The 25,659-nt window shown below is 46.8% G+C and overlaps 3 protein-coding genes and 1 pseudogene across 3 annotated transcripts; 1 reads left to right on the top strand and 3 right to left on the bottom strand.

Annotated features, from left to right (window-relative positions):
• Window positions 1-1,507: 1,507 nt before the first annotated feature.
• LOC120683321 (putative kinase-like protein TMKL1) lies at window positions 1,508-4,260 on the bottom strand. Its single transcript, XM_039965392.1, has 2 exons — window positions 3,416-4,260; window positions 1,508-2,363 (listed from the first exon to the last, which is right to left on the bottom strand). The coding sequence occupies exons 1-2, from the start codon at window positions 3,924-3,926 to the stop codon at window positions 1,783-1,785; spliced, it is 1,092 nt and encodes a 363-aa protein (XP_039821326.1). The 5' UTR covers window positions 3,927-4,260; the 3' UTR covers window positions 1,508-1,782.
• Window positions 4,261-7,415: 3,155 nt separating this feature from the next.
• Window positions 7,416-9,260, bottom strand: LOC120680688 (annotated as a pseudogene).
• Window positions 9,261-13,599: 4,339 nt separating this feature from the next.
• Window positions 13,600-17,406, top strand: LOC120680491 (adenylyltransferase and sulfurtransferase MOCS3-like). The gene is made up of 11 exons (XM_039961986.1): window positions 13,600-14,031; window positions 14,173-14,265; window positions 14,419-14,474; window positions 14,884-14,948; window positions 15,038-15,112; window positions 15,205-15,283; window positions 15,547-15,585; window positions 15,673-15,772; window positions 16,275-16,393; window positions 16,571-16,693; window positions 16,908-17,406. Exons 1-11 carry the CDS (start codon window positions 13,767-13,769, stop codon window positions 17,292-17,294), a joined length of 1,401 nt encoding a protein of 466 aa, XP_039817920.1. The 5' UTR covers window positions 13,600-13,766; the 3' UTR covers window positions 17,295-17,406.
• A 3,491-nt stretch (window positions 17,407-20,897) lies between these two features.
• Window positions 20,898-22,367, bottom strand: LOC120680492 (homeobox-leucine zipper protein HOX17-like). The gene is made up of 4 exons (XM_039961987.1): window positions 22,088-22,367; window positions 21,720-21,913; window positions 21,513-21,592; window positions 20,898-21,394 (listed from the first exon to the last, which is right to left on the bottom strand). The coding sequence occupies exons 1-4, from the start codon at window positions 22,185-22,187 to the stop codon at window positions 21,070-21,072; spliced, it is 699 nt and encodes a 232-aa protein (XP_039817921.1). The 5' UTR covers window positions 22,188-22,367; the 3' UTR covers window positions 20,898-21,069.
• Between the last annotated feature and the right edge of the window lie 3,292 nt (window positions 22,368-25,659).

The raw sequence follows: 25,659 nt of genomic DNA on the forward strand, positions 1-25,659 counted from the left end.
ATGCCATTGAAAAATATAACTCATCTTTTGTATGTCACTGAATGGCATGTAGTGGATTTTTTTTGTGTGTCTATGACGTGTTTTTTTGTGTCTATGACATGTAGGGCTAATGGCATATAAGAAATGGTTATAATTTTCAGTGGCATATAGGCATCAGATGATCCGTTACTGAGCTACCATCTTTTTGACTTTCTGTTAGGTCGGAAGTGCAATAACAAACCGGTGGGGCGAATTCTCCAAAAGTTTTTGCAACGGTGCCGCGAAAACGTTCGCCAAATCGAATGCTTATAGGCAACTTTGAAAGATAGGGTTAAATTTAAGGGAAAATTCGATTCATGCCACCACAACTCCGTGAAATTGGGTTTCACGTTGAAAATCATGCCACTCAATGGCATCGATTTCAACATGAAATCAAAAATCGTGAAATTGTAGTGGCATGGATCCAACTGACCCTAAATTTAACGTTGCATGTAGCCGCGCTACTGATGTCGACATGCCTGGGACCGCAAAGCTATGAAGTTTCGAGGCCAACAGTAAAGAGACGTTCACAGGATGTCACTAGGCGGTGCCTCCAAAAGAGCCGACGTACTTCATTGCTCAGTCATGTTTCTTGTGGAAAGATGAAGGATTGTTGATGACTGGGAACCAAAGGACCAACAAACCCTAGGCGGAGAGGCCTGGGCATCTTTTGACCAATAGTCCTCTTGCCTCTTCAGTTGGGTATAGTACGAGAGCATGAATCATTGCTGTCACTGACTTGCAATAGTAGGCCCTGTTTAGTTGCTGAAAAAGTTTACACAACAACCGTCACATCGAATCTTCGGACACACATGCATAAAGTATTAAATACAGTTGAAAAAAATAACTAATTATATAGTCTAACTGATTAGCACGAGATGAATCTTTTAAGCCTAATTAAGTCATGATTGGACATTATTTGTCAAGTAACAACGAAATATGCTACAGTACTAAAACCCAAATTTTTTCGCCAACTAAACACACCATGGCCATGTTTGGTTAAATTTCATGAAATACTGTAGCACCTTTGACCACTAATTTAAAGTATCAAATGAAGCCTAATTACAAAACCACCTCCACAACCCCCCGTAAATCGCAAGACGAATCTAATGAGGCCTTCGACCACGCGATTAGAGGTTGGTACTGTAGCATCACTGTAGCAAATCATTAATTAATTACCGCCATTAGATTCATCGCGAAAAGTTACACCCGTCCCTAAAAAGGTTTTGCAAATAGACTTCATTTAGTACTCCATGTATACGAGATTCTCTTCTCGAAAAACGTGCCGAAAAATTTTCTACCGTAACCAAACACGGCCCATAGTAGAACATAACCTGTTCCTTGGTCACGACTTTGGACAAAATTCCATCACCAGTTTACTATCAGCAATTCAGCACATACTGTCTGATGCATGGAAACTGAAATCACATCCGGTCACTTTCAGTTTCATGCAAGACACGCAATTGGCAAAATCTTCAGGAAAGACAGATGCAGTTAAGGAAATCTTATGGAAATTTCCACGTAGAAAGCACCCACGTTATGTGCACTGATGAGTTCCTATATAGTGGCGTGGAAAGTATACTATGCTATACATGCTTGTTGCTCCTAGCTTAGGTTTACCATCATTCTCCAAATGCCCCGATACAAACTCTGTTGTATGCAAGAAGTAGCAGACAATAGAAGAGACAACCAAGCTATTCTGCTGCTATAACACCACACTTTCTAAATAGCATTGGAGCCACACCTCGCAGACCCACCTATTATCTATCTTGCTATGTCTTCAAGCCGTTTGAGTATTTTCTTTGTATCCGGTCTCAACGACGGTGAAGGGTTACAGCAAGCTGTTGCCAATTCAAAGTAGGCATTTAGATTCTCCTCCTTCCCAGAATTCTTGCTTTGTTTGATAAGCTCGGAACTGAAAGCTTCGGATATCTTCCTCTCGAGAACAAGATCCCTGAAAGAGGCTGGCAAATGGATGTCGCGGGCATTTGGTGGTTTATCATTTGCAATCTCCTTTTGAGCAAGCATCTCCAGCATAATCACTCCCAAGCTGTAGATATCGCTCTCCCTTGTGGCATCCCTCATCTTGATCAGCTCTGGAGCCTTGTACCCCTGCATTGCAGATGTCTCAAGCATCTCTTGTGCAGCAGCAGGATTCAGGAGGAGGTAGAGGCCAAAATCTGAGATCCTAGGCTGGAAATCGGCGTCAAGCATAATGTTGTTTGTTTTGAGATTGCCGTGAATGATTGGTTTCTGCGAAGCTGTGTGAAGGTGGTCCAGTCCTTTGACAATGCCGATGGACAACTTGCAAATTATCTCCCATCTCTGTGAATCATTGATTCCCTCTGCAGGTCAGAAGAACAGATAAAGATGAGAATTGCAAACGAGAAAAACAGCGAAAAGCAAAAGATATAGATAAATGAGTGAAGAATCGACAGAGACGAGCTACTTTATTGATTGACACTAGTAATGGATGAAATTCCTTTGTAACCAAAAACTGTCCTCTTCAAGACCTTGATGTTACGAAATGCAAATGACCCAAAGTTCATTGCAATAGAACTGCAAGTTGATTTGTGCATGCAAGCAATAAGGACTATTACAGAAGTCTTTCTCTACGTGACTAATTGATGGCTCAACGATATACTATATATTTAACCAAAGAATATGATCCAACAACTCCCTGAAAACGAGAGGTGACAGATGCAGGAAAACACAAACATTTCAGAAGTGCCACCATTCCACCAACATAATGCCCGGAAGTAAGTCATGAAAAGACTTAAAAAAAGAAAAGCGTTTCTCACTCCGATAATTAAAGAAACATTAATTATGCCTGGAAAAAGATCCTACTTTCCTCCAAAGCCTTGATTTGATAGAGGACTTGCATCACCCATTTTATAGAAGCGACAATTAAAAAGCTTGAAAGTGTTATACCATTGAAAATTGAAATGAAGTGAGGTTGGCACATGTAAACCCACGATCTTACGCAACAAGAAGAAGATGCTCTGCTGAAGTGTTGGAGCTAACAACCAACCAGGAAAATCTTACCAAGTAATTATGAACTGTCCCTTTTACGACAAAAGCACAATGCGTAACAGTGAAGACACATGGCTAAAAGGAACAAAAAAAACACCCTGTAAGGCTGTAACAGAGTACCCACCCCACAACAATCTGCATAGTCCGCGAAGCATCATTGCCTGCGAACCTTTTACCGCAGGAATCGGATGAAAAAAGCAACTTAATCATCTAAATCTGAGGCGAATTTCAAATTCCGCAGCAAATCCGCGCAATGGAACACCAGCACTCGAGTAAGCAATCAAGGAATCATTTCGCATGATTAGCCTTACTCGGAGCTGGCTTGGGTCGAAAGCAAGCGACATGGAGGGAAACGGGCACCGACCTTGCAGGAAGCGGCGGAGCGAGCCGGCGGCGTAGAAGGGGTGCACGAGCAGCTTCTCCCCGCGCGGGCCGACGTAGAGCGCGCGGATCGGCACGAGGTTCGGGTGGCGCGCGGCGCCGAGCACCCGCGCGGCGGCGGCGGCCTCCTCGGCGCCCGCGGCGCAGGCGGGGCGCACGAAGCGGAGCAGCGCGACGGCCTCCCCGGCGCTGAGCCCGGCGCGGTACAGCGTGCTGTGCGCCGACTTGGCGACGACCTCCCCGGGCGCCTCGAGGATGGCGGCCACCGTGAGCGCCTCGCCGCCGGGGAACCGCACGAGCGCCTCCTCCCCGCCGGCGACGTACCCGCCGGAGCCGCCGGGCGCCTGGAGCCGGTCCGCCCTCGCGCCGGCGCCGTAGGACGGCAGCACCGAGCGGCCGCGGCGGCGCCGGCGGCGGACGAAGTAAAAGACGGCGAGGGCGAGGACCACGGCGAGGGCCGGGAAGAGGACGGCGTTGACGACTGCCTTGCGCATTGCTGTAGATCGGAGGAAGCAGGGAGCGGGTGCTTGGTTGCTACTGGAGGGCAATGGGGGTGGCCAGTGGGGGGAATGGGGGCCGGCGGGCCGCGGTGGTAGGGTTTGGAGTTTGGGAGAGACCGCCGACGCCGAGAGGGAGAGAGAAGAGGTTTGCTTGTGCAGTTGTGCGTGCTTGTTTGGGGGCGGCTCTGCTCCTGCTTTCGCCTTGCGCAGCCTCTGCTATTCTTGCCGTTGGGATGGAGGAGAGCCTGCAGCACTGGACAGGACAGGCAGGCTAGCTTCAGATTCGTTTCGTTCCGGGAGGAAATTTCTTTCTTTTTTTTCCTGGCAAGAGAGGAAAGTTGTGTGGGAAAGGTGAGAATGTGGTGTGACTACTGACTTGTGAGTGAGACGGCGAGAATGTGAGGGTGTTCGTTAAAAAAAAGAATGGGGGTGTCTAGGTGAGGATGAATGCTTTTTCGATGCCCTTTTATTATGGTCATATTTGTTTTAGCTTATGGCCAATTTTAAAAGGTTCCACTAAAAAATGAAAGCTTGATTTTGAGAAGTCATCTGATTTTTAGATATTTTTTTTTCAAATTTTTCAAAATCGAACCTTCAAAATTGACTACAGGCTGAAACAAATAGAGCTTAGCTTCGGCTTTTGTAGTTTGGACTTGAAACAAGCCAGTTGTGAGTTTGAGAGGGACTTGTGAGTTTGAAATGTTTTGGTATAGGAAAAAGCCCGGTTTAAGGTGTAAACCATCGCAAAAAGTCTGATTTTCAATCTTAAACTACAAAACCGGATAAGATAGACCATTCAACTATCGAAACCGGGCAAATTTGATCCTTAAGGTGGTGTCGAAGGTGGTTTTGTATTTTCAGAAAAAATAAAAAATTCTAATGAGATCTATAAACTCAAAATCAAAAGTAATTCATTTTAAAATAGAAAAATACGAAACTAGTTCAATTTTTTTAAAAAAATATAATCTATCTATTATTGCTCTATTTAAATCTTATTTATTCAAAAATAATAGGCATAACTACATGCAACAAAATACTATGAACATAAAAATGGATTCAAACAAATGACAAGTACAGTGCCAATAAATAGGTTATATTTTTAGAAAAAATTTGATACCCATTTCATATTTTTTAAATTTAAATTGAATTATTTATTAATTTTTTAATTTAAATTTAAATATTTTTAATTTTTATAAAATGAAAAATCACCTTCAAAACCACCCAAATAGTCAAATTTGCCTGGCTTTGATAGTTGAATGGTCTATTTTATCCAGTTTTGTAGTTTAAGGTTAAAAATTGAACTTTTGTGATAGTTCACAAGTGTAAACTGGACTTTTCCTTTGGTATAAGGATGCTTTGGTTTGAAATCAGTGAGGGTGGTTGAAATATCAGGTGACTTTTATGAAACTTGGAAGACGCGAGGGATTTATCAGTCTGTTCGCTGTGCTGGTGTTGGTGGCTGGTGCTGGAGTGGTGTGAGAGAAAAATACTATTAACTGGTTGGTGACTAGAGGCTGGTGCTAGAGCTGTGTGAGAGAAAAATGCTGTTGGTTGGTTGGAGGAACCAAACAGCGAACAGAGAGTGTATGTGTTTTCTTGCGATCACCACAAATAGAAAAAGAATGCCATGGACACAACACCACACCTCTTTTTCCCGTATGAAATGTCGCTGGAAAGTTGAAATGTGATATGCGGAAATAGAGACCAAGTTCATGCCATGCATTTTTGCCTAGTACAGTACGAAAGTAGATTATAATTCATAACACCAACTGCTCTTGGTCATGCTGTTTCATCTCACGCATGAAAAGGAAAATGCTTCTACATCTGTATCGTGGGAACGGCTGATTCTGACGGCTCCTTCTCGACCATCACGGCGTCAGATGATATGGGCCTCGCGTCCGCCCACTCCGTCATCAATAAATCCCGCAGGCCGGCGGCGTGTGGTTGGAGCGGGCATTGACTTTACACGCCGCTCTTTAGCTTTTGCTAAATATAAAGCGCGAACATATGCCCTGGAAAACATAAATGATGCTTTTTTTTAACTCAAAAACAGAAATGATGCTACTATGCAGAAACAAATACTAAGGGTGTGTTTAGTTGGTGAAAAAGTTTGAATTTCGGTACTGTAGCATATTTTGTTGTTACTTGACAAATAATATCTAATTATGGACTAATTAGCCTTAGAAGATTCAGCTCGTACTAATCAATTAGACTATTTAATTAGTTATTTTTTTCAACTGTATTTAAGGATTCATTAATGTGTCCGAAAATTCGATGTAACAAGTATTATACAAAATTTTTTTGGGAACTAAACAGGCCTGAAATCCCTGTACTAGACCCAGTACCGGTCCTTGTTTTCTACACTCGGCGCTCGCCTAGTAATTCTCTCTCTTTTTTTCTAAAAAAAGAAAACAATGTATACTCCTCCGTACCTAACGAGTGGTGTGATACTGATACGTCAACTGTAACCGACGGGCAGCAGACGTATACGTACGTATTTCGCCGATGTGTACGGCATACCGGCAACACGCCAACACCGCTCAATGGTCAATGGATGATGGCACGCTGTGCGCGGACGCAGTCTACGGCGGCGGGGCGGCGGCGGCAGCCGGCAGCTTTGCACGGAGAAGAGCACCATTTTTTCCCCCTTTCCGCCGCGGCTACCGGGAAGGGACGGGGATCGGAAGAACCGTATGACCCGGCGACCTGCACGCACCAGCAGCGTGCGCGGTTCCCGGCGTGCCGGGCGAGGCGTCGCGCACGCGCGTGGGCATGGCGCCATGGCGGCGCTAGCAATAAGCGTGGCGTGGGAGAGAGACGAACGAACTCGGTGGGCCGCCCTGCGCGGCCGGCCGGCGGGGTGTGGTGGTGTGGCGTGGACCGGCTTGGAGGCTCAGAAGTCTGCGGGGCGGATGCAGACTGGGCCAACCATCTCCGTTTGTGCTGTTAGTTCCCATGGTCTAGGCCGCCAAATTCAGGCAGCCTTTGAAGGCTGTTTTTACCTCCTGCGGAAACGAAACTTCTAGTTCGTGTTCACCAGCATTCAGCATTGGATGAATGGACATGTTCAGACTTCAGACTTTCAGAGAGTGCAGAAAGTCGCCAACTGATGATCAACGCATAACGATAATCCTAATGAAACAGATTGATTTTCTCTTTTTCTCTTTCTATTTTTTAGTCATAAAAAAATTTAAGAAAAACAATTTACCTCCAACAGATTAATTTTCTCTTTTCCCCTTTCTTTTTTCCCCTTTATTTCCCTCCCCTCTCCCTATTTTAAAAGGGAATTTTACTTTTTTTCTTTTCCTTCTCTCTTTCTATCCATTCTTTCTTAGCCATAAAATTCACATAAGATTCTGACCACTCATAAATTAAAGAGGAAATAGAAAAAATCAACCTGTTGGAGCACATCTCCCTAATAAACTAAAATTATGATGGTGGATTTCCCTATAAAATGAAAAAAAGAAAAAGAGAAAATTAATCTGTTGGAGTTACTCGCCCTGGCTCCACTTTGTTAATAATTTACACCGCTGCTCATCTTGTCGTAATTACATCGGGACACCCAAAACGAAACAAAAGGGGAGAAAAATACGTCGTCGTACACGAGGAACAGCACGGCGAGCGAGCCCGAGCCTCGCCATGATCTTGCAAGCAGACCGTCGAACCTGTTGCCCTGCAGGGTCACCTCCTGGTGGTGGCCGCCGGCTCGACCCTCTGCATCCTGATCTGCTCCCTGAACTTGGCTATGAACTCGTCGGCCTTCCGGTCCACCTCGTCCTCCTCCTCGCCCTCCAGCCCCGGCTTCGTCGCCAGCTCGAAGAGTTCCTCGTCGCACGAGCTGCTGTCCACTTCCTCCGCCACCTCCTCATCCTCCTCGAAGATGTTCTCATCCTCCTTGTCCTCGTCGCCGTCCGTGACCATGTCGCTGCTGAACGAGCTTTCCGACGACGCGACCACCTCATCTAACTCAGCATCATCGACGGCGTCATCGTCGTCGCCGATTGGTACCACGGGGTCGTAGCCGACGAAGCCGCGCCTCGTCGCCTGTACCGCCGATTTGGACCGGAACTGTTTGCCGTCGATGCCGTGCAGGCCGAGCCTCTTGTTCGCGCTCTTGTTGCCGATTGCCCCGAATTCATTGAAGCTTCTAGCTTTGGGCTTCCGGAGACTGCGGCGTTCGCGGCCGAGGAACGGCGGCGGCGGTGGCGGAGGGGGAGGCGGGAGCAGAGGCGGTGAGGACGGCGAGAGCGTGAGGTCGGCGTCGAGGACGGATGATGGCGACGGGATGGCGCGCTGGCGGACGCCGTCGTATCCTGCCTTGGGGGCAAGGAACTCCTCCTCCTCAATGCCGTCGCTGATATCATCTGTTATGGCCGCCGAGTCCTCGGTCGCCGGCTTCAGCTTCCTCATCGGCAGGAGGAGCGGTTTCTCGCCTGCGTTGCCGTCGCCGTTGTTGGAATCGGCAACGATCACGAGCGGGTCGTCTGGGAGGTACTGAGAGCTCCACGCCTGGACGCCGTCCTTGCTGGCCCCACCGTCACCGCCGTCGCGGTCGCAGTCGTTGTCCTCGAATACCAGCGGCGAGCCCTGCATCATCTGCGAGACGTAGGCCACCACGGACGCCTCGTCGTCGACGACGGGCCTGGCGTCGGCCACCGCGGCCGCGGCCACCTCGGCGTCGGCGTTCTTCTGGCCGAAGACGCCGTAGGAGATGATGATGCCGAGCAGGAGCAGGTGCGGCAGCTCCCAGATCCTGGGCGCCTGGCTCGTCGGCAGCAGCGGCAGCAGCGCCACCACGCGAACAGCGCCGCCTTCGCGGCCAGGTTGGACGGGAACAGCAGCGCCAGCACCTGCTGCAGCCTCGCGAAGACGACATCGCCGGTCGCCATCGCAGTCTGCTGCTGCGCCGGGCCCGTGCCGGCCGCCTCCGCCATTACCGCGGACGCGAGAGCAAGGTTGTTGTTGGCGCGCGCGCGCGCGCGCCTCTTTCGTGTTTGCCGCCGGCTGTTTGTTCGCGGGCTGGATCGCCTGCAGCCTGCTCCTCGTTGTTGGATGTGGAAAGCTTGGACGAATGATCCTTGGCTTTGGGGCGGGGAGAGGAAGCCACGCAAGACTTGGTCGGGACGCAAGCCACGAGAGGGAGGGAAAGAATTTGATCGCGGATCAGAACGAAGAGCAAGGAGGGAGAGGCCGGGGCGCTGTCATTTTAAATCTGACGGCAGCAAATAAAAACCCGCGCGCTCCGGAGAGAAATTAACCGTCGACGAACGAAACCGCCGGAACGTGCTAGATGAAAAGGCGAAATCAATTCGAGGAAAAGGAAAGGAGCTCGCGTGGCATAGCAACATCTAGAACTGCATGTGCGTTGCGGTCTGGAGCTCTGCCGCTCTAGCTGCTTGGCTTGCCACCCAAGGTGGTGGAGCCGGGCCGGTGTGCAACTGGGGCCCTGGGTCTGTTTGGTTACGGTGTGAAAAAAAATTCATGGAAACATTTCCACATGTTTGGTTAGGAGAATTGAATGCAAAGGCTGTGTTTGGTTTGCTGTCAAATCAAAATTACACAACAAGACGAATGTCCGCATGAAGTACTAAATAAAGTCTATTTGCCAAATCTTTTTAGGGATGGGTGTAATTTTTCGCGACGAATCTAATGACGGTAATTAATTAATGATTTGCTACATTGATGCTATAGTAATCATTCTCTAATCACACGGTCAAAGGGCTCATTAGATTTGTCTCACAATTTACACGTGGGTTGTGGAGGTGGTTTTGTAATTAGACTTTATTTAATACTCTAAATTAGTGGTCAAAGATGCAAACAGTTTTCGCAAAAAATTTTTCCAGACAAAACCAAACACGGCCCAAAAAGTCAAAATTTGCTACATTTACACACCTATGGCCCCATCCCGTGGGCCCAAATTCCCAACTCTTCCAACCAAACACATGAAAAATTTACCAGGAAATTTTTTCCATCCCCTAAACCAAACAAGGCCCCTGTTTGGTTAAGTGGAGGGAAAAAAATTGGATGAAATAGATTGCATATGTTTGGTTGTGGCTGGTCTGACAGGATGGGCTCTCTGGCGGAACTCATAGCCCACCGAGTTATGCGTACCCATGCTCATCTCCTCGCGCCGCGCAATTTTTTAACCAAATACGGGGGAAATTTACATTGCTTTGACCAAACATGGATCGTGTTTGGTTAGGGTTGCTTTTGACCACTAATTTAAAATATTAAATAAAGTCTAATTACAAAACCACCTGCAGGATCTCTGGTAAATTCGCGAGATCAATCTAATGAGTCCTTTGACCACACGATTAGAGAATGGTCATCACTATAGCAAATCATGGATTAATTACCGTCATTAGATTCGTCTCGAAAAGTTACACCCATCCGTAAAAAGATTTCGCAAATAAACTTCATTTAGTACTCCATGCATGCATTCGTCTTTTTGTGAAAAAAATTTCGTGGTGTTAACCAAACGCGGCCCGAACTCCTAACCAAACAGGCCCAGGCATGGTCACTGCCGGAGCACACACGGCATGAGGGGTGGCTTCGCAAGGTCAGGCGATGGGCCATGCATGGCTCACCAGCCAGGCGGATTGTAATGTTTGGAGGATTCTGACGGTCTCGTCCCGTAGACGTTTCTAGTAACGGCCGACCATGCAGGGTTGCGATGAGCTGACTGCTGCAATGGGCCGGGGACTTGAGGATCCGTTCAGAGGCATTATTATTGGCTCAACAGCGAGGCCTTGTTTAATTGCGTAAAAATTTGGGTGTAAAACACTGTAGCATTTTCGTTTGTATTTGATAATTATTGTCCCGTCATGGGTTAACTAGGCTCAAAAGATTCGTCTCGCAAATTACAATCTAACTATTTAATTAGTTATTTTATTTAGCTACATTTAATACTTCATGCATGCGTTGAAACATTCGATGTGATGGAGAATCTTGTAAAGTTTTGGAATTTTGAAGGAAACTAAACAGGGCCCTAGTTTCACTTCCGTAAACATATTAAAGTCGTAAACATATTAAAGTGAAAAGAAATCTTGCTAATTTGAAGTACTAAATAAAGTCTATTTACAAAACTTTTTGCATGGTTGGGCTGTAAATCACGAGACGAATCTAATGAGACTACTTAATCCATGATTTGCAACAGTGATGCTACAGTAACCATCCGCTAATTATTAATTAAATATGGATTAATTAGCATCGTTAGATTCGTCTCGCGATTTACAACCCATCTATGCAAAAAGTTTTGCAAATAGACTTCATTTAGTACTTCAAATGACCAAGATTCCTTTGCAAAAAAATTTTGCAAAATGAACTAAACAGACCCTAGCTCAGAATATCCTTGAATATACTACTGTAGCTCCCAAATCAGCAAATCCCAACGGTCGGCGTGCGTGATCTGAGATGCGAACGCCAACTTTCTGAAGAGGTGTGTAGATTTCAGGAGCGGAAAGGTAGCTCCAGCAGGCAGGCTTTTCTCTGCGCATCGGTGGGTTATCCTTTGCTTAATGGGGGCAGCTATGCTTTACCTCACCCGGGAAAGAGATTCTATGCGTTTCCTTCCTCCGCTGCTTAATGGCGGCCGTGTTACGAAAAGATAGCTGAAATTACTGGAGTAATCAAGCGGGCAGTAATATTCGTCTTCATTCTAGTTTCTCCCGGCGTTGAGAGGAAAAAACAACTTTTAAGATGCAAACAAAGAACTGTTCCATTATCAATTGACTGCAGCTATTGTTGAGGCTACGACGCTACGTATATATCACGGAATGCTTTGCAGTAGAGACTGAGACGATTGAAACCAGGAGATTTGGATCGTGGGTCTGGGGATTTGTCATGCGCTTCAACGGCGATGGACTGGGCCACAATTTTCTTCCAGGACCACTGCTTATGGGCCAAAATTGCAGCTTGACCTTCCGTTTTTTTTTTGAATTTAGACCTTCCGTTTTTAGTACTGGGCCTGTTACCCTCTTCTTTCCCGGCGAGGCAAAGGTGGTTTTGAGCTTTGAACGAACCCATCGCTGTACACTCATCCACCACGATAGCTACCTACCTACCCCTACGTTCACGCGCAAGCAGCAACGACAATCATTTAGAAGATTCCAATCGGGAGCTAGGGCTTTGAGAGCACGCGCGGGAACAACTCTGCGCCAGACTCCGGGAGAGGACCGGCGGCGGCACATGTGCTAGCTGGCGATGCCCGGCCGGAAAGCTCCTTCCCGGTCCCGGCCTCCCGCCGCCCGCGCGCAGCACCCGGCCGGCGCTGTTTCGCCGGGGCGCCGCCGCCGCCGGAGAAACGCGGGCGGATCGTGCACGCGCAATCTTCTTCATGGCCCTCTCGCTCGCCGTCGTCGCGCGCGGCCGTTGGATGTCAAACGACACGTTGCGCAATCACACTATGACGACCTAGCGGCTAACCCCCCGAGTCGCTGTCCTCCCGGACCTTGACCGTTGAAGCGGCCCGATCACACATCACTGCACCGGTAACCACAAAATTAACCACAGATCATACTCGTATTATACGTGAACTTAGTCAACAAGTCAGCGGTATTAAACGCCAGTTTCAATTCCTTGTTCTGCGGATAGCGGGCTGGTGTAGGTTCATCCATATATAATACGTGTTTCTTCGACGTACTATATAGTCGCCAACTACTGAAACAACCCGGCCCGGGATAACGGCTAAGATCTACTCTACACTTTGAGTAAATCACACCTGCTAAATAACTCTCTTGCCCATGGGCCATGACAACTACTACCAGGCCAAGAACGAAACATTTATTGGTTTAGTAGGCAACGATGGTACCGTTGGGAACCCGCCGCACGTGCCAGAAATTTTAAGAGATACGACTATTATAGATTAACTCATACTATATTATAGTGTAGTTCTCATGTTTGCATGCACCCAGTTGTGATGGACTTTAGAAAGCAATAATATGACTTGTAGAGTTGTATTGTATAGTACACTTCTTTCTTTGTCCATTTTCAATTTTTTTCTTACTTTTCATCGCACTTCATATATGTTTAGCATTCATGTGCTTAACTACAGCTATCCTTAGTTTGTGATTTGAGTTTAATAGCTTATGAATTGGTATTTCTCATCGCTTCCTGCTTACATGTTACATACCGTGAAACACATCATTCATGCATACCTTAACTCCTCAAGTTATTAGTATTTTCTATATACTAAGTTATTAACAATACCAAAAATTGATAATTTTAATAATCAGTGACACGATATTGTTGGTCCAATGACAATAACAATGAAATGATATAAGCAGCTGGATATCATGGGTGACGTAATCGCAGAGCAGATACCTACGTACCTACCTAAACGGTGGTCCTCCTGGATCCATCTGACTCTTCTAAGTTCTAACTTCTAACCGCTGATGACTCGGCGGCGGCACCTTCGGCTAACGCCGTCACCAGTAGGCCTTGCAGCTTTATTATTACTTGAGAAGCAGTCAACATACATCGAGTCCGGCCGGTTTGGCAGTCAATATTGTTTCTAGTTGCTGCTAGATAGGGATACGTGGTGGATGACGTTGAATATACGTACTGTAGAGTCTGTCGTAGTAGCAAAAGGTTGCCTTGGCGACTAAGTTTATTAATCGAAGTAAGGCAAGAAACGCGGGAGAACATTCACCAGCTACGCTCGAGGACTTGTTCACGAGGCGTTGCAGCAGGGTGGGACTACTGGGAGCTCTATAACTACCACGAGCAGCCTCTCGTCTCTTGCTACCTGCGTTCGTCTTATACCTGGGGAGGCGAGCTCACCCTAGCGTCCTAGCGAGCAGCGCTTCGTGCTCGTGCGTGCGTGCGTGCGGCACAATGGGCGCAGGCGACGGGAGGACGGAGGCGATCATGCGCGAGATCGCGAGCCTGCGCGCCCAGAGGGACGAGCTGGACAGCCGCATCCGCTTCTTCGAGTCCCAGCTCCGCGTCGGCGGCGCTGCGCCGACCACGCTCCCTCCCAGCCTCTCCACCAAGCTGGACGCCATGGGCGTGCATGCAGCCGCCGCCGGGGGCGGCCTCAGCCCCGACATGGTCCGGCGCTACAGCCGCCACCTCCTTCTCCCCGACTTTGGCGTGCAAGGTTGGTGGCTGCTATCATGATCGATCAGTTGCTTTGCTTGCCCGTTAATGGTCGATCGATCAATTTTTTGTTTACCCACGAAACAAAAAATTGATTTGTTGTTTTTTCTTTTTCTGAACAAAATGTCAAAATGGATGGCAGGGCAACGGAGGCTCTCCCGGTCATCTGTTCTGGTGGTCGGAGCCGGAGGGCTGGGCTCGGCCGTAGCCCTGTATCTGGCTGCATGTGGCGTTGGTAACTAAATTTCCTATCGTCTTTAATCTATCTTGCTAGATCGATCATTTCTAATGTTTTATAATTACATAACGTATTAGCTGCGATTTTGCTAAAAAACTTAAGACAGAAACTTAACTCAGTTTGCTCTCTTTGCTCACTATATATATTTAGGTTCCTTAGGCATTGCTGATGGAGAAAACGTTGAACTCAGCGATCTCCATGGACAGGTATATTGTGTAAACTGTGGTATACATACTTCATATGATCCATTCATACTCGTAGGACAGTAGTCTTCTGTCCTTATCACGTACTGCCTCAGGTGCAACCTCAAGTTGGCTACCAATTTCCTGGAACTCAGACTAAGTCGAAAGGACAATTTATTGCCCAAGTCGCATCATTGTATAACTCAGTTTAATCAGTTATATTCAAGCAATTTTGCACTTCCTAATATCTTTTCCACATGGCCATTTTGACAACAATTGACCGCATCCTAGAAACTTAATTATGGGTTCTCAGTTTGCACATGAACTTCCACTACAATATATAGTTATGTTCTTTTATGTGTTGTGTGTGTTTTTCTTTTCTAAGTTTGCTTAGATATATCCTTCACCTGATTACCCTTAATTTACTTTTCAGGTTATACACGTAGAAGCATATGTTGGGCAGCCAAAAGTGAAATCAGCAGCGTCTGCTTGCCGGGCGTAAGATATATTGTTGATAGTTTGTTGTATCTATATTTCAAACATTTATGTGGAACCAAGTAATTGAAATACTTTTTGATTGGTATCAGGATTAATTCCTCTATCAAGTTGTTCGACCATCATCTCAAACTGAAGTCCAAAAATGCTTTGGATGTTGTGAGACAGTATCCTTGAGAATGTGAAAAAGGAATTTAATCCATTCCCTTTTGGTTATTGTGTACATACTGTACTTGTTTTCAACACTACATAATCGCAGATATGACATAGTAGTTGATGCGACAAACAGCCCTGCTAGTCGGTACATGCTTAACGATTGCTGTGTCCTTCTCCGTAAGGTAATATTACTGTGTCAACCTTATGTTTTGGGAAAAGTGTGAACGCATAAAGGAAATTTGATACCTCATCATTTGACAATGCATACCTTGTATTCTGTTTATCTGAGAAAATGCTAAACAACTGCATCTTTATATATCGAAATGTTAATCTTTTGTCAAAAATATTTTTTAACTGATTGTGTGCTGATTTGTTTGCTACCTCTATATATATATATATATATATATATATATATATATATATATATATATATATGACTTTTCAGCCTCTCATATCTGGTTCAACAATAGGTCTAGAAGGGCAGGTAATTCTTAATGTGGCAATGACTGAAATTTCACCATATTAAAACTCTATGTTCATTTTAGTGACACTTTTCAAACTTGTGTAACAGTTAACGGTTTATAACCATAATGGAAGCCCCTGTTACCGGTGTCTTTTTCCAAACTCAGCAGTATGCCAGAATGGTTCAGATAATGGAATTCTTTGTGTTGGTAAGTATCAAAATTCTCCATAATACCCCATTCTCAGATCCTCTTAGTGCCCTAAACCAAATTGAGTGACAAATTAATTAGGGAATAATTTAAAGGGCTATATATTATTTTGCTAGTAAAGTTTGTGATTCAGCAATATCCATGCTTATATACTGAAGTGCACACGAACCCAATGGTGGGATTGTTAATGGTTTTGTTCTACATTATACATGACACATATATAATATTACCGAGAATTTCTTTCAGACATTGATATGAATTACATTCCCTTATGAGTTGAACTCTTCATATCTTCCACAAATCTTGCAGTAGTGCAAAATCCTCAAGATATATAGCATACCTTTTTTATCGGTCGCATCATACTAGTACTAAAAGCTGATGGTATGATATATATGCATTAAGTATATTTATATGTTCATACCTTGTTTCTCAGCTGGTACTGGATATGATATTGGTTTCCATATTGTTTGTGCACGATCTAATAATTACGTTTACTGATCAGTTCCAGGAGTGATTGGCTGTCTACAAGCTCTTGAAGTTATAAAGGTCGCAACTCGTATCGGTGAACCTCTTTGTGGAAGAATGATACATTTTGATGCATTGTCCTCCCGTTTTAAGACTGTACGTCACTCCATTCTATGCATTCGTTGCTTTGCTACAATTAACTGATCAACCTTATCATGCTCTAATACTTGGAACGTGCTTAATTATTACGTGCTTGTTGCAACATGAAATTGTTCATGAGAATTATTGTCTCACTCATAAAGCTCATACATTGTTCTACATTATTTTCTGAAGGTTAAAAAGATCCATCAAAGGTCATCAACTTGCGCGGTTTGTGGAGATCATCCTAATTTGACTGAAGATACTTTTACGATGTTTGACTATGACAGCTTCGTAGAGTCTTCAAATCCCAGTAAGGTAAGTACATATCTTTTTTCCTAGATAACAATTTGTTTACCATGTTCCCTTTTATTTAAAGCTAAGGTAAGCAACAATCGAACATGAATTTTATACCTTGAAAATCCACAAACCGAAATATCGTATACATATACACTAGCTCAAATTAGTACTCACGAACACTGTTCGATCCAGCTCAGTTCACAAACATTTCTAACCTGACCCTATAATGCAGCCGCCGCCAAGCCAGAACCCGCTCCCACAGAACGCCCGGATCAGCTGCAGAGAATACAAGCGGCTGCTCGACAAAGGCCGGCCTCACCTGCTGCTGGACGTGCGGCCGGTGCACCACTTCCAGATCGCCTCCATAGCCAACTCCGTGAACATCCCGCTGCAGGAGCTGAGGGAGAAGCTTCCCCGGCTCACGGACGCCCTGAGCGAAGTGGCGGACGTGTCGCACGGCAGGCACCGCCCCGTGTACTTCATCTGCCAGCGCGGCGAGGACTCCCAGGTGGCCGTCCACATCCTCCGGGAGAACGGGTTTCCTTATGCCAGCGATGTGATTGGCGGCCTTGAGTCGTGGGCGCGAGAAGTCGATCCCGGGTTTCCTGTCTACTGGTGACATGCCAATTTTTTTTTGTTTTATTTGGTTATTAGACAAATCTGTATTCTCCACTCAAGGTCCTTAGCTACCGCAAAATTAGAAAAGAGGTGCCTAGGTAGTACTTAATTTAGTACTAGTTTCTTTTATATATATATATAATTTTGTGGGACCACCTGAGGAATGTAAACCAGCCAATCTTACTCCAATGTAAAGCTTTTTTTCGAGGAACCAATTAGGCCAGCAGCCCACTTAAACTTTGTATTTCGTCAATAATCTGAAACAAGTACACTGTGATGGGTTCAGAGTTTACATCGATTGCAGTTTGCAAACCTAGTAGTCCAATATTGTCGAATTTGTGCGCGAGTCGAGCAAGATTTTAATTCTTACATGAAAATGTGGCAAGTGATCTAAACCAGTGTAGTGATTAGTGAAGACCAACTAAATCTTCTATTAATGAAAAACGTGCTCAGCCACGGTCGCGAAAACAAAAACCAACTACGCCTAGAGAGATATAGGATATGGTGGAGATGCGTGATATACTTCATCGCTATTGATTATTCTTCTTTGGTAATAAATACGTGTGCCAACTTATCATGCTTCCTTCGCATGGGTTATCTATTCCTTGGTTGCACAGTTATTCTTTACCAGCTCGGGGATGACGGAAGGAGAGACTTCCTGTGTTTTCTGCTTGAGGGTTACTCCTGGGGGCTGTTCGGGTTACTCGCGTGACCTCGAGATCCATCACAGAAAGGCTCGGAGGGAGCTGGATCGCGAATTGCTTTTGTGCCGCCAGTCCACAGCTTTCCTCCTGATTGTACTAAAATTGTTCCGTTGGAACAAATTGTTTCGTTGGAAAAAAATCCGTTAGAAGAAAAAAATAAAAGTTATTCAATTGGATCCGATCCCATCTTTGAAAATGAAAAAATGTTCCACTGCAACAAATTGTTCCGTTTGAACAAAATGAAAAAAAATATGTTATTAGAACTTCCAGGAGAAAAAAGAAAAAAACTGGACCTTAAACACGACAGTGGACCGATGAACCACCCACCAGCTAGCGGGCCGTGTGCGCGGGCACTTGTGTGACAGGTCCGCACGCGCGCGTGACACCTAGTATTTGCGTTACTCCTTACTTTCCTGGTGGCATGAGGAAGCTGGAGTAACCAAGGCAGCAGGAGGCTCGTATAGAACAGCACCCAGAAAATATATTGGGCCGGATTTCGAGTTCTGGGCCGTAGGACGGTGCTGGATTTCCTAATAATTTTACATTTGGGCCTACTATCCTTTAGCCATAATATAAGCGATGGGCGCCTAGGCATTTCAATACCACGACAGTACACTTTTCGTTTCAAATTATAAGTTATTTTAAAAATTTTAGAGAGTCAAACTATTTTAAAGTTTGACCAAAATTATATAGAAAAACACAAAAAATTATAACATCAAATAGATACACTATAAAAATATAACTAACAAAGAATCTAATGCTACTTAATTGGTATCGTAAATGTTATTATCTTGTTGTATAAGTTTGGTCAAATTTAAAAAAAATTGACTCTCCAAAATATTTGAAATGACTTATAATTTAGAACGGAGGGAGTAGTACATAACTGGCCCCAGTCCAAAACAACTCTTTCTGCCCCACTGGTACGCACTGGGTTTTGACTCCTGATCAGTCGGTGATTTTGTTTGCTTTGGGCTCCAGCAGAGCAGAGCAGTGCAGGGACAGTGCCGCGACCAACCACGTGAGGACACTCCCCCCTGCGAATCATTGTGCTAGCCAATCTCGTAAAAGCCGGGGTTCTCCGATACAATGAGCAGCAACACACGGCACGGACCAATTCTTATACAAACTATACAATGAGCAGCAACATGCGACATGGATGGATGGAGCTGAGAGCTCAGAGATGCCCCAGCTTTTGCTCCACAAGTTACGGTGGGCGCGCGGCCGCGTGATCGAGCTAGCACACCAAAGGCCTGGCGCTCTGGCCTCGGTGACTAGCTAGCACTCCTTTCGTTTCAAATTATAAGTCATTTTAAAAATTTTGGAGAGTCAAACCATCTCAAAGTTTGACCAAAATTATAGAGAGAAACACAAAGATTTATGACATCAATCAGGTATACTATGAAAATATAACTAATAAAGAATCAAATGATACTTAATTTGTATCGTAAGTGTTATTATTTTATTGTATAAATTTGATCAAACTTGAAAAATTTTGACTCACGGAAGGAGTAATACTCGTGCATGCATCGCCCCCGGGTGCCTGAATGTGCCGGTGCTCTGTTCAGGTAGCATATACCACAAACCTGAAAAGCTCATGCTAGCAGTAGCAGCCTAGCTACCTGCTGCAGCTGGGTTCGTTTGATCACGCACACTCGATCAAGTGGGAGCTGACGGCGACGGCGCGCGCGACCAAGAAAACCGCTGCGCGCATTGTCATTGTCTGCGTGCAGAATATTCACGCACGCACGTTGGAGAGACAAACTAGGCGTAACCTACTAGTAACTACTACCTGTCTTATTACAACAATACAATGGCCCACATGCCCGAGTTGGGGCACTGGATGCTGATGGTTTGGCGAATAAAGCGGCGAGAATGCAGCAAACCGGCAGGCTAGGAGATCGAGATGACGACGAGTTTGACCCCGCTATCTGGTCGAGGATGAGAGGGATTATTGTGGAAGGATCGATGTCAATGTGCCATGCATGCGCGCTAGCTATGTGACCGGCCGGGATGAAGGCATGAAGCAGCTATTCCTGCCGGCAGCCGGGATGCCGAATTCGTCTTCCTAGACGACACACTTCTTCCGATCCTACCACCTGCGATTTTATGCTGGTAATGACCACCTGCTGGTACATGCATGGTACGAGTGCTGCCGATCCATCAGTCTCTGGATATTTCGATACGGATACATATGCTACGAATGGCATATATACAGTTCCTAGGTTCCCAGGACTACTGTCCATCGACAGAGACCAAATCCGTCACTGACGGGCCGGGGCAGCTACCTGATGTTCAATCTCCAGAATGGACAAACAGCTTGATTTATTCATTCATTCCAGCCGCGTGTTTTCTCAGGACACAGGCTGATCAGCCAACGCCTTAATTATGATTATTAAGCTGCGAGTGCCCATCGCCGGATTAATTAAGCCAGCAAGAATAAAGCCCATCACGATACCGAGATTACAAAGGCGATGGGACATGGCTATCCGTGTTAAATAACGCTAGAAATCAATATATAATCAGGCTTCACGGCCACCGGTGGACGACGGCGACCGGTCGCGCACCATCGCCGGGAGGGGGGGGGGGGGGGGGGGCGCAGGTCGACAGGGCAAACCACCGTGCCATCCCCTTGCGCCCCACCCTCCCTACACCCGTATCCCACCATATCCAGCCACCCCGCTTTCTCACAGGACCAGCTGCTCGACCGATATTCCTTTGCTTTCTTCTTCAATTCCCTACACACACACGTACGCCGCCGCTCCAGTTCCCGGCCGCCCGGGAACATACACCTCTTCAGCATAATCTGTTCGCTGTTCATGTCCTAGATGGCTGTCTAGCTAACCACTCGACGACTAATCAATAGTACACACACAGGAAGAGAAGAAGATTAACAGCGAGCGAGCGAGGAAACAGTTGGCACGATCGAATAAATGCGCAGACTGCTTTGTCGGCTTACACACCTACGGTGCACAGCTAGCTCTAGCTAGTGTAGAAGTATGCTGCCTAGTAGAAGCTACTGGTGGTGGCGGTGGCTCGACGCCACGGCCGATCGTTTTCGTCGATCGGCCGTCGTCATGACTGCTGCGGCCGGACGGCGATCGGGCGGTGGCAGACGGCGGCGCCCTCGGCGGCGGGGGCCGTGCTGATGACGGCGCCGCCGGCAGAGCGGCGGTCTGACGACGCGGCGGCGGAGTTGGCGCTGGAGGAGACGCGCTCGCAGGAGGGGCACATGGTGAGGGTGGTGGGCGGGGACATGTGCATGTAGAGGTGCGGCGAGACGAGCTTGAGCGCGCGGAGCTCCTGCACCTCCTTGTGCAACCGCCGGTTCTCCTGGGTCAGCGTCTCGCAGCAGCGCTTCAGGAACTCGCAGTCCACCTCCGTCTGCTTCAGCTTCGTCCTGCGCGACACGAACACGAGACCAGCTGAGGGAGGGCAGGCCGGCCGGCTGCGGATGGGAATCAAAGGCAGCTGCGTGCGGCCGGCGACACATACATATATCGCATGTGCCAACGTACCTGGCGCGCCTGTTCTGGAACCACACCTCCACCTGCCGGGGCCGCAGGCCGAGCTGCTGCGCCAAGGCTGCCTTCTGCCGCTGCACGCCATTAAGCAGCTCTGTTTAGATCGAGATCAGCCAGCTTGTTGCTAGCGAATGATTGAGCCCCGCTGTTCATCCATTGATGAGTAGTCTGCTCTTGCCGGGCAGGATGATGGTTACTTACAGGGTTGAGAGTGGGGTGCTCCCGGAAGCTGTCCTCGAGCACGGCCGATTGGTCCTTGGACAGCCGGAGCTTCTTCCTGGAGCCGTCGAGGCCGCAGCCGCCGTCCTCCTCGTCGCTGCCGCCCCGCAGGCCCTCCTCCGGCGTGACCTCGCTCCGCTTTGCCGGGAGCAGCGGCATCTCCAGGAACCTCTTCTCTGATGATCAAGAGTATGTCACAAACAGCACTATTAGCTAGTTACTGATGACGACTGCTCTTGTACATCAGCTTGATAGTAGTGTGCCTAGCTGGAGCTGAACGAAGTAGCTAGGTACTACTACTCCAACACACAAGCTGCATACATACAAATAGCAATTCTCGGTGCATTTACCTGGAGATCGGAGCAGCATGGCGGCGACATGAGTGCGAGGGGCGGCAAGCGACGAGCTGAGGCTGAGGCTGAGCCCTAAGTCCTCGGCCCTCTCCATCATTGATCTCCCCTTGTATCTTCTAGTCTCTCTTCTCTACAATCGACCACCGCGTGTATGTCAGTGTGTGGAGCTGGAACTGGGGATGGGGATGGAGCTATAGGGAGTTGGGATAGATGGAAGTGATAAAGAAGTGGGGGAGAGCGAGGGTTTTAAAGAGGCGGAGCTAGCACGGGGCAGGCAGACCGGGCGGGATGAGGAATGTTGGATCTCACTTCACATAGTTTCTGGGACAGCAATCATTAACTTGTGGGGCGGGCTCCTTAATTGGTGCAATCATAACTTCCCCACCACCACCTCCTCCTCCTAAAAGCAGCGAAATATATATTGCTGGCCTAGCTAACTTCAGCTATTCTCCACCGTGACCAAACTAAGGATTTCTTTTCGGTGAAAAGGCAGGCGGCCATTGTATTTGCCCTTTGTTGACGATCGAGCCAGCGTTTCATTCCGTAATCTGACCACGCCGGAATAATGTGCATGGAGTATGTATATGCATATATATTTATATCCGACAAAACTGTAGCTAGTGCGTGCCTTTTCACCTATGTGGCTCGTGAGCATACTATATGCTGCCTGCGTGTGGTGCAAAAATAGATTATTGTGTCTGCCGTATAAAATAGCACCTTCTCTAAAAGTTTCAGATTTGGGACCACTTAGATTATTACACATTTTCAAATGATTATTAGATTTTTAGCGTATGACAGCTGCGGAGCTAGCATGGGGGCTAGGGGGCTCAAAACCCCCGCCCCACCCCAAGAATTCCATGGAAATTAGAGGGTGGAAGGAGGGAGATGAAGAGAAAAAAAAGAGATGAAGAGGAAAATGAAGGACTTGGAGGAAGAAGGGAGATGAGCCCCCTTACTTCTAATTCCTGCATCCGCCCCTGGTGTATAATTGTAAGTGTTAGCATCTTTATCCTTCATTGATTTATATGGAGTTTTATTCAAAATGTTGCCACTAATTGAGGAATATAATATACCAGCGAATGAAAAAGTAACTGCGATTGAACTGTCACTTCTTCATGTTTTGACTGCAGAATGGGCATATATGGATGTCGATCGTCCTAGCTAATAGCTAGACTGGGATCGATGATGCGCACATCTTATCTAGCTAGTATAGTACCAGTACTTGCTCGCTTTGGGCTAGCTAGGACCGGAGAACACTGAGCTGCACACCAGGCAATGATCGCGGCACGTAGGAGCAGTGCATGAAGAAATGACTGGCTTTTCGAGTTGGTACCAACCGAGAACGCTAAAGGCTGCCCCTGCCCGGCCCGGTTCGAGGTCGAGGATGGCCGGCATCATTGCAGAGGGCGTGCTGTGCTCCCATTGGTATACCGTAGGGTAGGGCGCACACCACGCAAGAGCTAGAGACCACAGGATGGGACGGAGGAGAGGGAGGACTGGCCGGCCGGGGAGACGACGAGGCGAGTTCAAGTGCCCATTCATTCATGCGAGCGCCCGGGCGCATGGCCTTTCTTCCCCCAGGCCCAAATCATCGTGTCCCGCTTTGCGCCGGCACGCACCTATCCCCACCCCACCCCACCCCACCCGCGCTCGGGCCCCGCGGGGCGCGCTAGCTATCTCCCCACCCATCATCATCCCATCATTACATGCCTGCCGCCCATCGATCCAGCCTTTTGACATGGCAACGCGCTTGTCCGCAGCCGCTCCGTCTACTCTATATGTACTTGAAGCTAGATAAGCCTGCGGTTCATACTAGTTGCGTACGTGATACTCCAACTTTTATTGGCCATCTCTCAGTTTTATTTTTTATAAAATAAGCCTATCAACCCGTGCAACTGCATGGGCAAGTAATTTATAGTTATATATCCCTAGTTAATAATTACTATTTTAAATTATAGTGTGTTTCATCTTTACCCTAAAACATTCATCTAATTTTAACTAAGTTTATGAAAATGGACCGGGATATATTTTAGTTTATTTAGTGAACCTAGTTTAATAATGTAGATAGAGTTCAATTTAGAAAACTAAAATGACTTATACTTTCGAATGCAGGGATTAGGCAAATAGAGTTTTTGTTTATACACCATAAGACATAGAATTTAAATAGAGTTTTTATTTATGCACCATAATGCATAAAATTTGAATATATTTTAACTATTATGCAAGTAAATATACTTTAACATATACATCAAAATCGTACTAATGCGTTGGTAAGCCCAGCTCTATCTTAGTGCCAGTTATCTAGGTCAACACCACGGCATGCTGCTCATCACAAAAGCATCAAATTTTGTTTTTGGACAGGATGACAGCTCTCTTTATATATTGATAGATGGTGTTATCAGTGATGATTACCATATATTGATTGACGACAAGATATTTGACTTTTTTTTATAGAATTTCTAGAGTTTCTGTCTTTTTCTAGGATGTCCACCTAGAGGTGGCCTCACATGGAGACTTCAAAGAACCTCTAATTAGTAGTAAGATATTTAGGAGAATGAACATTTAAATAGAGTAAACAACTATTAAACAAGCTAAGTGAGTGATTAAACGAACATGAACTAGCTACCGTGTAAAATTACACGACGTGTAAATGGGCTAAACCTCCATGTAGCGAATGGCAAACATTGGTCCAAAGCAAGTACCTCCACATATCCCTGAAGAGATCATTTGTCATCACATAAAATATCTGGCACAATTCTTACAATATACCACATGAACATATCGCATGATTGAAAGTAATTCTTCGATTATTTAAAAAATAAAAAAATGGTCGTCATTTTCTCTCATAAATATTTGAATTGGAGCCCGTTAGCGGTCTCTCCTAATCAATCAAGCCTACTATACCACGATTAAGATTTTCACCGATCGAGCATCTACCGGTTCCCCTTTTGCCTCGATCCCACGTAATCAACGGCATAATCTTTCAGACATTCCATCCACTCGTCCGCGTGAAAAAAACCAAGGTTATCTTTCCACAAAGGCAAGCTTAACTAATTAAAGCGCCGCGACTTCGCAGCTGCAAAGCAGTATCAGCTGGCACAAAATTAACACCCTAGCTCCTGACAGGAAAGTACTAGTACGTCCTGAGCCGACAATCCGTCTACCTGTGGGCTGTGGCGGAGACATCCATCGCTTGCTCGCTGCCTCAATCATGCGACTCCACTGTCCACTCCGGCGCGCGCGCGCACAGCGACGCGGGGGCAAAAGAGAGGAGGCAGCCGGACACGAGGGCGCGACGGCGACGAGGCCACGAGGGGGTGGTGTGGTGGTGCGCATCCTCCCGACATAGGAGAAGATCACGGGGGCCGGCCCGGGGGCGATCACGCGGGATCTAGTCACGTGGCCCGGTCCGACACGGGCGCGGGCCGGCACGTGGGCGCGCGGGCTCTCCCTCCCGGCCCCCACCGGAGCACCACCTCCGTCCGGCCGGTCCGCCGCAGGCGGGGAGGGGAGATCTCTCGCTCTCGCCTTGCAGCCAGCGCCCAATGCGAGAAAGGAGGAGGAGGAAG

The sequence above is a fragment of the Panicum virgatum genome, chromosome 7N (assembly GCF_016808335.1).
Source record: "Panicum virgatum strain AP13 chromosome 7N, P.virgatum_v5, whole genome shotgun sequence".
Taxonomy (NCBI): Eukaryota; Viridiplantae; Streptophyta; class Magnoliopsida; order Poales; family Poaceae; genus Panicum; species Panicum virgatum.